Source organism: Perissodus microlepis, chromosome 6 (genome assembly GCF_051167445.1).
Source record: "Perissodus microlepis isolate ML-2025 ecotype Zambia chromosome 6, ASM5116744v1, whole genome shotgun sequence".
Classification (NCBI taxonomy): domain Eukaryota; kingdom Metazoa; phylum Chordata; class Actinopteri; order Cichliformes; family Cichlidae; genus Perissodus; species Perissodus microlepis.
In genome coordinates this window covers 22,873,864-22,889,791 of record NC_140466.1, presented here as the reverse complement: position 1 = coordinate 22,889,791, position 15,928 = coordinate 22,873,864, and the positions used below count along the sequence as shown (strand labels likewise).

Here is a 15,928-nt window from a genome sequence, read left to right as displayed (position 1 = left end):
CAGTGTAAAGGGTCAAGTCTTCACGCGTATCTGGTTTCTGTTAGTCAACAAAAAACAGGCAATTGACCGTAAAAATGATGCATAATTGGCTCATATCCTTTTTCACAGAAACCAGCTTTTAGGGCATCCTGATTAAGGAACTGTAACAGATCTTTGGGCTTTGATCCCAATCCAAAGGTCTTCATGTTCTACCAAGTATCTGTGTAATATCCTTTTGCTGACTGAGAAGAGAAATGATGGCACATTCCTGTGACTTTCATGAAACAGTTGGCGTTGAAAGTTCAATAAATGTAACTGACAAACAGCTTTCGCTTTGAGGAACAGCTGTTTGGACATCATTTATTAACAAGAACAATAACAACACTTTACATAGAGTAATAATGAAGATGTCATATTAGATATAAAACAGAAATTCAGCAAACGCCCTGTGGGGTTTAAAGCCTTAATTAACTTGCTGTTTATAATTTGTCTTATTCTGAGGCTTATAAAAGTGCAATACTTATCTGCTCTGTCATTTTTGCCTCAGGTACCCATCATACCTTGCTCCAGAGGTGATCGCTCAGGGCTCCTTCCACCCCAGTGACCCCTCCCGTGATGAAGCTCCTCTGCCCTCGGGACCAAAGTCTGATGTCTGGTCGCTTGGCATTTTGCTCTTTGAATTGTGTGCGGTAAGAATTCTTAATAAACATTCATGCAAGATTTTGGATTTTTGTTTAGAAATTCTAACTTAAAATCGAATCAATTGCAGGGCAGAAGACTCCTGCAGAATATTGATATAAGCGAGAGGCTGAAATTCATTTTAACCCTGGGTGAGTACAAAGGTCGTCCGGGTTATTCAGAGTACAGAAAAAATTGTGCCTCTAGTCTCGTTTAGGCTTAAGTGGCGATGTTGTTTCAGGTTGCATGGATGACATTGTCACTGTCCTTGCTGAGGAACATGGTTGCTTGGATACCATTAAGGTAAACCTAATGTCTGTTTGACCGGCAGCAATGTCATAGCTGGTGTTGTCTGTATGTGTGTGTGTGAAACCTACTATAACATAAACTCCATAAAAGACATTTTGAATGCTTTCTGTCTGTCTATGGCCAGATTTTGTCAACACATTAAAGTCACAACTATTCAAGATATTCTTTCAGCGTTTGCAGATGAAATCAAAGAGAAGTTTAAATATAGGTGTGATCTGAGTACGATGTGAATAAGCCTACTTATGAGTCATGCTGACAAATGTTGTGACGATAGGCAGTTAGGTTTTTGTTTTCTGATAAAAATACAGAGTCATTAAAGTTGGATTTATCATCACAGTATTATAGTCACATGTAAAACCTACATTTATCTCTAGGTTGGCTGTGTTTTGATGTCTTTGATCTTCATGCTAATTGGATACCTAAATGTAGGTTCTGAAATCAAAACAGCATGAACCAGATTGTACATATATTCAGTCTAAAAATATTGTTGTTTACTCACCTAAATTATTTTAGTTATTTGGGTGGTTGATTTCACTCAAATAATTATTGAATATTTTTTACATAAATGGTGGAGTTTGTGATTCAAACAAAAGTATCTTATATAGGTATGTATGATGATGAATGGATATAAAAGACAAACAAAAACAGTATATACAGTATGTTTTCATCCAGCAGCAGGTATGGTGGATGTTTATGTACGGACACTATGTGACCATTCTAAGTGTTCATCAGAGTGATGGACTGTGGAAAGATACTGTACAAATGTCTGCTTGTTTAGTCGTACAGGCTCTGTAGCGCCTACCAGAGGAGGGGAGTTAGAACAGGTTTTGTGTGGGGTGTGATGAGTCTGCAGTGATATTGCCTGTTCGTTTCCTGATTCTGGATTTGTACAAATCCTGAATTGAGGGCAAGTTAGCAGCAATGGTCTTTTCTGCAGATGTCATTATTGACGTCTTCTGCACACTCTGTGGGTTATTTAAGCACTGTCTGTCACATGCAAATCCCTAGAAGTTTTGTAACTAGTACATGCTCATGCTACGGTTTTGTTTGGCTTGTACTTAATGTCAAAAATGTTTTTTGAAAGGGTAGTAGATTTTTTTTAACTCAAAAATGGGTCATTTTTAGCATTCAAAGCTAAGCAATGTGGTGGTGTCAAGATATATACATAACTCAGCTTGAGTGACTGTAAATGGGATGTTATTTTCATAAAATTACAACAGTCTGATTCTATTGTAAGGTGTTACAAATATGCTAAAATATGTAATTTTAAGCTGTTGCTAAGTGCTTGCTAGGCAACTTGATAACATCATAAAATCTAGTGTAGCTAAAGACCTTCATGGTCCACAGATAAGGCTTTGTGGAAATTGTGGTTACATAGTTCCTGATGATAGAGGAGTTTATGGACAAAGAAACAGAAAGAGATTTCATGCATTATTATATTTGAAAATGTGACATAATGTAAGTTGGGCAGCAGTTTCAATATGGCCAGGGCCCTTTTGTGTGAAGTTTGCATGTTCTCTCAGTGCTTGTACACGTCATTATCCTGGAGTTCTGGTTTCTTCCACCATGGAAAACACTGCTAGGTTAACCAGGTTGTCTTGGCTGTGGACACTCTTGAAAAGCAAAAAAAAAAGAAACAATTTTAATTTTTGATGTGTATAATTAAACAACTGTGCAAATGCTCACTAATATTTCTTGAGTCTTATTTGGAAGCATCAATGCGGTGTGTCTGTTCCATTTATGACAGAGTTGATCATATTTGTATAATATTTACAGGAGCTGCCTGACAGTGTTCTTGAGTTATTAAGGAAGTGCTTGACCTTTCTTCCATCTAAAAGGTAAATCCAGTTTCTGTTGGATTTCATATCCTATTGCAGGTCATTAGACATTAAGTTAAAAAGAAAATCTTTTTTGGTGTCATGATAATCATGTCTTTTGACTTTTATACATAATATAGGCCAACCCCTGCAGAACTACTGCAAGACCCTGTTTTTAATGGCATCTCCTGCCACTACACACCCTTCCAGAAGCCTGTCAGCCTATTCTCCTCATCCCTGCGCTGTGCACATCTGGTGCTCCCAGACGACATCAGTGACCTTTGCAAAGGTCTTACCCACTTACACACAAACAAATATGCAGACTTACACAGACACTGAAACACACAACAACGTCGGACAGACACAAACCATATGTCGAACTACTTTCCTTTGATTAAAAACCTTAAACACACTCTTAAAGCAGAACAGATTATCCAGAAATTGCTTTAATTAAGTGTTCCTTTACTAATAAAGTCGTAGCATTGTTTTATCCTCCTTTTCACATACCATACAGTCCTGTATTTAATTCCAAAATCTCTTTTCTCTTCACCACGCCAACAGCTTTCCACTGTCGAGAACATCTTGACAGTAGAAATGAGAAAGTTTTGTTTTTTCCTGCTTTCTAGTTCTGGAAGCGATTTCCTTAGATTTACGCTGTTTATTTTATTTGTTGCAGGCCAGATGAAATAATTAAAAAAAAGACTTTATTAGTGTCATTTCCTTTTCAAACAGTCACTACTTTCCCCATTTATTTTCATATGTTGTAGAGCCACCTGTGCCGGTTGGGTTTTTACTCTTTTTGTGTGTGTGTGTATGTTTGTGTGTGTGCTATTAGACGACGATGAGGATTACCTGTCGGAGCGGGCCATAGATGAGGTTTATCATCTGTGGTGTCTGGCAGGTGGAGACCTAGAAAAGGAGCTCACCAACCAGGAAATCATTCAGTCCAAACCACCGATCTCCACACTGCCCAAGTATAAAACAACATATGCACAAACACAAAAGACTGAGCGGTTGGCAGTTTTTATTTAAATTTTGAGCCTGTCTGCATCTTGATTGCATCTCCTTTTCAGTTTCGTCTTGGAGGATGGGGAGACGTTTGGCCAGGGCAGGGATCGGAGTTTCTTGCTCGATGACACGACAGTGACGCTGTCTCTGTGCCAACTCAGAAATGTAAGACCGTAAAATGTGTACATTTCTTTATGAACACTCCTGCACTATCTGCAGCCTTCTGGGCTTCCTTTGATATACTGAAAACAACTGCAGTCATTATGCCACTCGTACTTTTGTATTAATAAGTGTGTTTTTATTAGTTGACAAAATCTTTTAATGTTGCCTTGCTGTATTGCAACTGCAGTCAAATTGCACTTGCAATAGAAACTATAAATTACTATAGAGACTAGATATTTATAGAAACTATAAATCTCCGTTACTGTTTTTACCATAAGTGGTCTTTTTTTCCCCCAGAGGTTGAAAGATGTAGCCAGAGAAGCCTATTACCCTCTCCTCGAAGACGAGTAAGTGCTCTCAATCTTGAAGTTGCTCTTGTCATCCTCTCCTCCCCTTTAGTATTTTACACCTTACTTCATCATTTATTTTAGCTTGAGAAATGTCACACCCCCCCCTCTGCTTATTTCTCCCTCCTCCAGACAGTCGAGTTTGCCCCAGTCCAACAGCAGCAATGAACTGTCGGCCGCCGTCACGCTGCCACTCATCATCCGTGAAAGAGACACCGAGTACCAGCTCATCCGCATCATCCTCTTTGACAGATTGCTCAAGGTCTGGGCTCCATACAAATTCATATGCAGCGCTCAGCATGCAAAAGCATTTCCTCAGTTTCTGTCCTGTATTTGTATTATTTGTTGTTTAAACGTGTTATTGTTAGACTGGGACTCAATAATGTATTGCTTTGACTTTAGGCCTACCCGTACAAGAAGACCCTAGTGTGGAAAGAAGCCAGAGTGGACATTCCCCCGCTTGTACGAGGGCTGGCGTGGGCTGGCCTGCTGGGCATTGAGGTACAAAATAAATCATGAAAAGTTGCATTTTTATATTTGTTTGTGGTACCGCTTACTCTCCTTCTTTTGCACAGGGTGACATTCAAGCTAAATATGAAGGTATAGACAAGGATACTCCCATACCAACTGACAGACAGGTACACAGCTGTTTAAAAATGCATGTTACGCCGTGTATACAAGTGGATTTAATCTTGCTTCATTCAATCTCTTTTGTCTTTTCGTGCACATGCTTACAGATTGAAGTGGACATCCCACGGTGCCACCAATATGATGAGCTGCTGTCATCTCCCCAGGGCCACATCAAGTTCAGACGTGTGTTGAAAGCGTGGGTGGTGTCTCACCCTGACCTGGTCTACTGGCAGGGTCAGTCATTCTCTTGTAACTTGCACTATTTATTATTGTACTGTACATAAATAGACACTAGGTGGTGGTCATGCCACACTTTTCAAATTCCTTGTTAAATTTCTTGACCCTACAGTTGAATTTATGTGAAGATCATGAGCTGTTCTGATTTGATTTTCACTTCAGGTTTGGATTCACTTTGTGCCCCCTTCCTATATCTGAATTTCAACAATGAAGGCAAGACTTTTAATGTGAACTCAAGTAGCTAACTAGTATTTTATCTCCATTTTATTTTCATACTTTTCATACTTTCATTTTTATCTGATTCTCTTCCCAGCTTTGGCATATGCCTGCATGTCTGCCTTCATCCCCAAGTACTTGTACAACTTTTTTCTGAAGGACAACTCTCATGTGATCCAAGGTAAGCTATACTTGAGTAATCTTCGCACAACTCAGAGAGTTACTTACGCACTAATGAAATATTCAGTTTTCATTCTTTGAGCAGACGCTGTTCCATATTATTTTATTACTTGTTGTCATTTCTACCGGTTATCATATGTAGTCAACTGCAAGTTAAGTAATAAGCATTAAACGTGGTCTGAGCATTCAGTTAAGTTCAAAAGCAAATTATCATCGGCTGGCACTGAGCATCAGCCCGTCAGCTCAATGTTGATTAAATTTTGGCTCCATGTTGCTTCTAAGCTCTGAAAACTAATTTCAGTCTTTCTTAATGGAGTTTGCAGCTGAGTCACATCATTTAGAGATAGGGAAACAAATGAAACTGCAAGTGCCTGCAGAGAAATGTCACAGGCAATTCGTACATGACTGATAAACAGCTGCACCATACACCTCTTGAACTCCATGGGGAATGTGACTATTATCATTTCTTCCCCTGCTAGATGCCCTGGAGAGAGCTGTCTAATGTTTATCCTTTCTGGTCAGAGCTCCTTTGTAGATGAACTGTGTGAAGAAATGGGGCTTGCACAGCTTTGTGCAGCATGAGTTTACATTCACTATGTACTGAGGTTGAGAAGGGCTGAAAAGTGGATCAGGAGAGTACGAGCAACATGTGGGTTTTCCCTTTTTTTTAAACACATAAGAGTTGACTAAATTTCAATAAAACTGATTCACTTGTTGGAATTACTACACTCAAGCTTTTCTCAGTCACGTTTGTGTATGTTTTTCTTTGATGAGCAATACTGCACCACCCCTCATTTCTTTATATTTTGCTTGAAAAAAGAGAAATAGGTACAGCAGTTTATTGAAACGTGTACCAATATACATAGCAATGCAGTATATAAGGAAAAAACTGAGTCAATAGTCAACATTTGGTATGACCACCTTTTATTCTTCAGCACAGCCTGAACTCTCTTAGTCTGATTGCTTTACATTTCAATCAATCAATCAATCAATCAATCAATCAATCAGTCAATCAAGGCTTTATTCGCCACGTGCAGGTTGCCCTGCAGTGAAATAGGACCCCCCCCCCTTACACACACAACACAGACATCACATGGGGATACAGGTCGGAGATCGGTAGCATTACAGGAAAAAAACACTGAAATATACACTACAATGGGAAAGTACAAGAGGAAAAAAAGTAAATAAATGTCCACAGCACAACATTATGGAACACGTGACAAGCCACAGGGTCGGGTGGGGGGTTAGGAGTAATCCAAAGCAAACACAGCAGCCATCCTGCCCAGCGCTACCATTCCAGCGCGGGCTCAGACCCGCCGTGTTCCCAGGAGGGAACAAGCATCAAAGGCGTTTGGAAAGGGAGGGGGGATGAGTGTGTGCATATTAGTGCATATGTATGTGTGTGCGTGTCCGGAGTTCAGCTGAGACAGTGTCCTTCGCCCTGCTAGGATAAGTAAACAGTCTTCCAGCCAACCCAGGTGGCCTTGCATGTAATGGGAAGGAACAGACTAAACACAGTCGTTATCAGGGTGTTTTTGTTCGGCTGCAGCCTTGCGACCGCAGCTGGCGCCGAAAGGGTATCCGCATGAAGTGATGGTGCTTTTTACTTTAGTGCGAACAGCTCATATGAATTTCAAAGCTGTTCTAACATTCCAACACTGGTCTCTCAATCTCCCGTTGGAGAGCCGTGAGCTTCTCCATGATGTAAGTAGTCGTTGGGAATAGTTCTCCAGTCTTTTTGAAAGACATTCAAAGCTCTTCTTTGGATGTTGGCTGCCTTTTCTTCTCTTCTTTGTCAAGATGAGCCCACACTGCTTCAGTAATGTTGAGGTTTTGACTGTGGGGAGGCTATTACCTAATAACTGCTATGACGCCTTCCAGTCAGGTTTTAGACAGAACCACAAGGTTCCATCTTGGGACCCCTTCTGTTTAACATTTACATGCTCCCACTGGTGAATGGTTTAGGACCAAAATACATCAGTGACCTCCTGACCCAGTATGAACCTTCCAGATCCCTCAGGTCATCTGGATCTGGTTTTTTATCAGTTCCCAGAGTCAGAACCAGACACAGAGAAGCTGCATTCAGCTTTTATGCTCCATATATCTGGAACAAACTCCCAGAAAGCCTCAGATCAGCTGAAACACTCAGTTTATTTAAATCCAGGTTGAAGACTCACCTATTCTCAGCTGCATTTGAATAAAGCACCAAATCCACACTTTTAAGCTTAAATTTCAAAACTTATATTTTAACTACTGATTTTATCTACTGTTTTTTTAATTAATTTTAAATCATGCTTTTTATTGTTTTTGTTTTTTTAATGTCTCTGTAAAGCACTTTGAATCACCTTGTTGTTGAATTGTGCTATATAAATAAACTTGCCTTGCCTATTGAGGGGAATATTGACTTTCAAGCTCATTAAAATTGTAAAAAATCGCCTTATATACTTTATTTCATTTATGTTTGCATATGTTTCAATAAATTGCTGCACCTATGTTTAATTTTTCTTGCAAAATATAAAGAAACGAGAGGTGGCTCAACACTGTTGGTTGTATTTTCTACTGGTTACTATAGAGCTTTGTTTGGTCAGACCTACTGTTCTTCACGCCTGAACACTCAAACTACTCAGTACACTCTTTATGGACCTTTTGCCTCTTTTTCAGAGTACTTGACTGTCTTCTCTCAAATGATTGCCTTCCATGACCCAGAGCTAAGCAACCATCTAAATGAGATTGGCTTCATCCCAGATGTAAGTTACCAAGAGTGCAAGTGTTCTGGCAGAGTGATGAAAATAAAAGTCAGCAGTGTAGGACATGCCTGGTTATTAACATTTTTTTTGTTATTGCAAATGTATATTTAATGGCAAGTCAAAAATAGTACAAAAATATTCTTAGTGTCTCATTGCCAGGGGACAAAGAAAATGACCATCCATAGATTGTTACGTATATCTTTTCATAGTCAATGACATTTTTTGTTCCACATCCCCATTTCCAGAATTTGTGGCCAGGGTCAAGTTTTCCCCATAGTCTGCTGGTAATGATTTATACAGCGGCTAATGTCTGCAAGGCACACTTAATGATTATCCTCTGTCAGGCTTACCTTATTTCTCTTACTTTGCGCCACCTCTCCTCGCCCTTTGCTTTCCTTCTTACGGCTCTGCTCAGACAGTGACAAGGTTAAAGTCTCCACCGTCTCTCCAGGGTTTCAGTTTGTGTGCTGATGAATGTGTGTCATCCACAGCCCGGCCTCTGAGACATTACCCGATGAAAAGTGGGGTCTTTATCACAGAGGAGTCAGGGATTTAAGTCTCCATTTCCTCAGTGTCTGATATTGCAGCTGTAAAATGGAGCAAGTGAAGCTTGCTCCACAAGCTGTGCTTGTTGATTGTCAGAATATGAAAGTGTATGGAGAGAAAAATGTAGCCTGCAGGTGATTTTGCTTTTTTTTCGGCTTTTTAAACATGGTTTTATGCTGAACAGATGCCCTGTTGTAATTCTTTTAGGCTTTTGCGCCTTCATTGTTCAGACTTGGGCCTTCCAAAAACTGCTTATCATTCTGGGTTGTCATTTAGAGCATGTACAGTACTACCATTTCAAAGGGGACTTTGTATGCTTGCTTTTGTTGTTAGGCCAGGGCAATACTGGAACACTCTTTGTTGATACAGCTTTCATGCTTGATTTCAGTCCCAGTAATCAGACTTTATATATAATAAATCCCTTTTCCCTTTGTGAACTGCAGAGCACACTCTGAGCTGTTGTTTTACTCAGGCAGTAAATCCATCTGCACTAAAAGGCCGAATGTCACTGCAGTATGAATGGATTTCTCATACATGCGAACCGGAACATGGCTAGTTCAACACACTTTGTCTTTCAGAAAGAAAGAAAAAACCAAAAATGTTGTGCAAACATGCAGAAACCACAAGTAATCTTTGGAAATGCTGCAGAATTCCTGGACTCCGCTCCAGCAGAGTCAAATTGCATGTTGCCAGTGGTTTAATTCAGGGCCACTTTCAATTTTGGCTACATCGCCTCTCCTGAGTCTGCCATTTACACCTACGCTAATCCAATCTGGCTGCACTCGCAGTCCTGCTGCTGGGCTGTTGCGGCTGAGGATGAGACTCTGAGTGCAGTGGCCGTCTCGTCACACTTAGGCACACAAGAGGTCCACTGAACAGTCACCAGCTCCCTCGCAATTAGCAATCAGTAAACTGGCTGAGATAACTCCGCTGTTGCTGCTCCAGAGCTTTTGCCGCTGAAATTTACAAAGCCTTGGTGACAGTGGCCAGCAATTGGCAGTTGCTAGAACAGTTGGTTAATGGCGTAATGTGTGTGTGTGTGTGTGTGTGTGTGTCTAGGTCTGTATCTGTCTGTGTGCCTTATTTCATTTCAATTTTATGCTTTTCCTCCCGGGGAAGTGCAGAGAGTAAATAAGAGAGAAAGAAAGGACGAATGACAAATGACAAGATCAGTGTATTGAGATTCATTTTCATTGTTAGCGTTTTTCCCGTCAACTTATAACCAAAGTCTGCAGTTTGCTCTTTATTGCTGTTACGGTTTCTTAGCTGTGGAGATACACAGCCATGTGTGCTGCTTTTCTCAGAGATTGATTCATTTCATTTGAGTCTTAGCATGTTATTTTGAGTTGATGTGTTGAATACTACGCACACATGAATGCTGTACAGTGGGGGAATTTATGTGATCCCCTGCTGAATTGGTAAGTTTGCACTCTTCCAAAGAAATGAACAGTTTTTAATTTTTGTGCTAGTTTCATTTTAATGGAATGAGAGTCAAATAAGTATTTTATTCCCAAGCAGAACATAGCAACTGGTGGAGAATCCCTTGTTGGCAAGCTCAGTGGTCAGACGTTTCTTTTAGCTGGTCACCAGGTTTGCACACATCTCAGGAGGGATTCTAGCCCACCCCTCTTTACAGAGACTCTCTAAATCTTTTTCTTACTTGCTGCTTGGCAGCTCAAAGCTTCAGCTTTACAGTAGATGGCCCTGTCCTTTGGCCCCTCAGTGTGGTGATGTCATCCTGTAACCTTAGCAGAAAAAAGTCCAAGAGTAATGTTTCCACCTCTGTGTTTGACCGTGGGGATTGTGTTTTTTGGGTCATACTCAGCATTTTTCTTCCTCCCAGCAAGTCAGGATGAGTTGATGCAAAAGAGCTCGATTTTGGTTTCATCTGGTCCCAGCCCTATTCTCCCAAGTCTTCTGTAAATCATTTAAATTTCTTCCATTTCTGAATAATTGGACCAGCATTTGTCAGCTTCTCTCCAAGCTTCTTGCTGATGGTCTTTGTGCAGGTTCACAGTCTTGTCCCTGACGTCCTTTGACAGTTCTTTGGTCTTACCCACGGTGGTGGAGATGTTGGAATGGATGAAATTAATTGTTTGGACAGGTGTACTTACATATAACAACTTATCTGTAATTGAATAATCGATCAATCGATTGTAATCTGTGTGCAATATGGGCACACAACCTGTGGCAGCCAAAATTCATGTTGTTATGTGTTATTTCTGGATTTTTAGTTGACATTCTGTCTCTCTCCATTAAAATGAAACTACCATAAAACTTAAAGACTGTTTATTACCATGTGTGTGTGAGCAAACTTAAAAATTCAGGAGGGGATCATATCATTATTTTCCCCAATGTATAAGTTATGCTTATAGTCTTATGTAGTCTTATGTCATCATCTTTTTTCTCTTTTCTTTTTCCACACAGCTTTATGCTATTCCCTGGTTCCTAACAATGTTTACACGTAAGTACTCTTTTTTTTCACTCACAATGCCCTGGCTTGATGTGGCACTGAGTGTAATCAAAAACTTTCACAGGATATTTGAAGTCAGCTTTTCGTCTGAGTGCAAATAAAAAGGACTGAAAAGGTCATTGGCTCAAATTTCGAGTTCTGTAGGGTTTTTTTATTTATTTTGGTCATGGTGACCTTTACTATCGCTGCTAATTAATTCCAGTCCTGAAGGGAAAGGACAGAGTCGCTCAGTCCGGCATCAGCTGAGATGTTGACCGGCACAGCTTCTTTTTTTTAAATTTTGTATTTATCCAGATAAATAGTAAAAAATCCAACTTGTGACCAACAAGATAAGTCAGCTGCTCAAATGTGTGTTGTATTCAATGCGAGAAAAGAACAAAAAACACATATTCTGATGAAAACTATCAACCACTGCTGGCTTTATTCAGAACTTTCAATTTCATCTCACATGAGGGGAGCTCAGTTATTACTTAGTAATTTATAATGAAATATGACAGCTCATAGTTCAGGTGCAGTTGTTTTGCTGAGCTGGGTTTGCAGTGAATCTATAAAATCTGCCAGAGAAAGGACCTGATTTACTTGAGTACATTTTTTCAGCCTGCACAGAGTAAAGTAATTTAATAATGAAATAGAACGTTGGAATAAATAATAAAGTAATTGTCCAGAATGTATAAAATCCATACTAACGATCTGAAGTTACAACTGCAATTCTGCCGGTCTGTGTAAAGAATACAAACTTGCTAAATAAACATCCAGCTTTGCTTGAAGTATTTCATGAAATAAAGATAAAATAGCCAGTTAGAGTGACGACTGTTTGGAAAAGTATTGATTAGAGTGCATGAATTTAAAGCGATCAATAATACATTTGTACATGAAGGCCTTGAAAATATTTTAGAGGTGATATGAAATAGAGGAAAGAATACAGTATGTGGTAGAACACGGGTAGGATGTGGCAAACAAAATCAATCCCAGGCGCTCGACTTCAGGATGATAAAAATAAAAAGCCTTTAATGAATATGGATTTGAAAAATGATAAAAAATGCATTAACAATTATCGGCATGCTTGCCTCCCTCAAGAGAACCTTGAGGAGAGCGTGATGCTTTTTTAAAAAAAAAACTCCTCTATATTTATTAATGGTATCTCTACGTTGTTTTGGTGGGCTGGATTTGGATTTTGTATAATCCATCTTACCTCTGAGTTTCTTCCAGTTTTAAGGGCACTGAGGATGCAGGTGGTAGAGTAAAAAAAAAAACAAGAATCTAACCTCCCTAATAGGACTGTTCGATATAATGATATATATCGGATGAGGATATAAAAACGTTTATCGTTTCATATTACGCTATCGTTTGTTTCGTGGTGTTTACGGCAATATTTTGTCATGGTTTTGATGGTCACTGTAGTGGCTATATTAATTTCTTAAACTTCTCTCTTTCTCTTATATTTTATATAACCACACTATGGACGGACAAGCGCCTGTTTTTATGCGTTGTCGTTGGCAACAATGATGGTAACACCATCGCGTGTCCACTTGTTTATGTTCCACATAAACCTTTCACAATAAAGCTCAAGATCCTGTTTAGACTTTTCAAAATAAACTGAATCACGTGAAAGAACAGATTATTTACGGATGATAAGTAAAAAAGAGCCGCCAGGTGCTAAAAAATAAACCTTAGACTCAAACGTTAGAACAGGCTTTTCCCCGCAGCACACCGTGCAATAAATACTCACAAAGAAAACGGCGGCTGTTACAACTTATGTCTAAAAATGTATAGTTTCATGCATCTGTTAAAACACTCGACTCCAGCTACATGACGCGCAGCTGGAAACACTTCCCGCAAGTCGAGCTGCCTGAGATTCACAGAATTTACAGAAAATGTTACATTTTTGTGATTTATATCGTTATCAGACGATAGAATTCTTATATCGGGATATGAGATTTTGGTCATATCGCACAGCCCTACTCCCTAAAGAATCAAAAACATCAGAAACAACGTCTGAGGAGCTTGGGGGCATCTACTGTCTCCTCCGGTCTCTATGACAAGGGTGTGTACTTACTGTGCATACACTGCAAGCATGGATAAATATGCAAAGGACACCACCTAAGAAAAGTTATTTGCTAATAGTTTGCTAATGCTTTTAATACATCTGGCCCTTCTGTACACACAAACACAAGATTAAGTCACTTTCTTTAAGGTCAAACCCTTGTTAGTCACTACACACGCTTCCCTGAAAAACAAAGCAACTAATCGTCCACTTCCTGTTCAGACCAGCTCACACATGCCCGAAGATCTGTGATACTGTATGCATTAGTATGTATGGGCATTATTTCAGAAAAGGGTCCTCAAGTGCTAATTTGGACCGAGATCGTTTAAAATTAATATGAAAGTCATATTACTGCAAATGTGGCCTTATAAACTTGTACTTTGAGAGGGTTGGAAAGTTATTATAGTCTTTAAAATTTTTGATAGTGCTGATCTGGATGTTTTTGAAGTTGGCCTCATGATAAAGGGGGCTTTGTAAAACTTCAACAAGTACAGAGAAGGTGAAAACTCACTTTTTGATGTTCTTCAAAAGAAATGCATAACTTATCAATCAGTGAACTACTGCCAAATGATCTTATTAGCCTTTTGGGATGATCTAGATGTAGATATTTAGATCAGCAATATTAAGCATTAGATTAAAAGGAAAAGAAAATGTTCATAAAAATCATTTTTAGTGTAAAATTAGCAGGTTGCAGTCTTCACAGTGATGCAGGTTGGCAGATATCTTTGTGTTTTAGTGAATTTAAAAAGTTGTGATATGTATGCTTCTTTTACCGGTGTAGCATCAAACATATATATTATTATCATCATTATTATTAAAGGGACATTTTTTCAAACATTTTTGTGGGGGGTGGGGATTTGGCATGCTCCCAGCATGAGGTTTGTCAGCGGATGGCAGCATTACACTTTGATCCTTTCACTGAGTGCAGGTATAGTGCAGAAAAAAAGATCATATTAACAGGGGCTCAAAATTAAATGATATGCAATTAACCTGTTTCCCTCTAGGCAAACCGTCATTTACAGCAACTGTTTTAATAACTTGCTACCTTGTCGATATAAATTTTGATCGTTACACTAGAGCTGTGGTAGTGTGCAGACTGTTACAGACATTACACAACTTGTAATTTACACTAATTGAAGCCAGATTAGTCTGCATGTGCACTATCCACTGATGTTTTTGAACCCTTCACCTTGTTCGGTGATACATCTTCAGTTAAACCCACACACACAGAGACCAGTTCTGGTGTGGGGAGTGTGAGTTGTGACCCTTTTAACCCTTATCCTCCCCCTGAGGCTGTGTGTGAGTCCAGTATTCACGATGTGTGCCCTTCTGACTGCTAATGTCCCCGATCCAATATGAGACAAGGTTGGAGGGTCATCTTCCATTCACACACAGACACACTGACTGTCACTCACATGCACCGGCCAACTCGGCTGACTGCTAATGCGGTGCAGATCCTCCGAGGCATTTTCACAGCTCTCACCACAGTCACATTTTGCCCACACACACACACATGCATGTCAGCTTGCCTAGTATCCACCTTAACAAACCCCCGAGATAATATAAACAGGTGGACAATGCTGGTTCGCATGCATAAATCTATACAGAAGGGAAACCTTAAATTTTAAAACACTGAGAGTAATGTGACTGAAATAATAACTGCTCTGAGACGTATTATCAGGATGTGGTTTTATTTGGCTTGGAATAACCTGTGCAGGTTTCTTGCTCTAAAGCTCCTCAGCCCCCTGATGTTCTTCCTGTCATTTTTCCACAACAACACCCACCTCGAAACATTTTCCCAGCTGCCTCCCCCACATCAAATATCCCTCCAGGCAGCATTGACAGTGCACAGTTTTGTTTAGTGAGCTCCCCATTTTAAACCCATAAAGCCATGTTAAGTAAACGTACTGTGCACATGCAAATTATCCTCATTATACACAAACTGAATATCTATTTCTCACTGTGTGCATGCTGCATGGTATTGCCCATTTGCAGGATCCCATCGAGCATCTCTGGAGGCATGTTTCTTTTCAGGCACTCTCATATTCACTTACTTTGTAAAATCTTGTCTTTGTTGTGTTTTTTTTTTATGTACCCACAATACAGATGTTTTTCCCCTGCACAAGATATTCCACCTGTGGGACACGTTGCTCCTGGGTAACTCCTCATTCCCATTCTGTATTGGCGTAGCTATATTGCAGCAACTCAGGGACCGCCTATTGGCTAATGGCTTCAATGAATGCATCCTGCTCTTCTCTGACCTGCCAGGTAAGAACATCATCTGGTATGTACATCAGTGTATTTACACAGACTTTCCCTATTCCCTCTTTACAATTCTGTTCCATACAAGTGTTACTTAATTACCTACAGCCAAACAGTATATATGAGAGTTTCCTAAAAGCTTTAAAATCTCTCATGTAAGCAAAGAAAAGTCAAACAAAAATACTTTTTTTCTGCCTTTTTTAAAATCTCACTCGAAGTGTTTCCATCTTAAAGCATTTCTAGGAGGCAGCGTTCCGTTTCTCAGAGTACTTATGTGCGCTCATGTGTCTGAG

At 39.6% G+C, this 15,928-nt stretch overlaps 1 protein-coding gene across 2 annotated transcripts in view; it reads left to right on the top strand.

The window, feature by feature from the left end:
* Window positions 1-15,928, top strand: part of tbck (TBC1 domain containing kinase) — a 51,734-nt gene that overhangs the window by 3,528 nt on the left and 32,278 nt on the right. For both annotated transcript variants that reach the window (XM_084931524.1, XM_084931523.1), the window contains exons 6-22: window positions 527-668; window positions 749-809; window positions 899-960; window positions 2,743-2,804; window positions 2,924-3,072; window positions 3,619-3,757; window positions 3,857-3,956; window positions 4,251-4,300; window positions 4,433-4,562; window positions 4,703-4,801; window positions 4,876-4,938; window positions 5,038-5,164; window positions 5,330-5,380; window positions 5,481-5,564; window positions 8,225-8,310; window positions 11,284-11,320; window positions 15,480-15,641. In XM_084931524.1, the coding sequence (XP_084787650.1) occupies window positions 527-668; window positions 749-809; window positions 899-960; window positions 2,743-2,804; window positions 2,924-3,072; window positions 3,619-3,757; window positions 3,857-3,956; window positions 4,251-4,300; window positions 4,433-4,562; window positions 4,703-4,801; window positions 4,876-4,938; window positions 5,038-5,164; window positions 5,330-5,380; window positions 5,481-5,564; window positions 8,225-8,310; window positions 11,284-11,320; window positions 15,480-15,641 (1,604 nt within the window). The remainder of the gene's footprint in view (window positions 1-526; window positions 669-748; window positions 810-898; window positions 961-2,742; window positions 2,805-2,923; window positions 3,073-3,618; window positions 3,758-3,856; window positions 3,957-4,250; window positions 4,301-4,432; window positions 4,563-4,702; window positions 4,802-4,875; window positions 4,939-5,037; window positions 5,165-5,329; window positions 5,381-5,480; window positions 5,565-8,224; window positions 8,311-11,283; window positions 11,321-15,479; window positions 15,642-15,928) is intronic.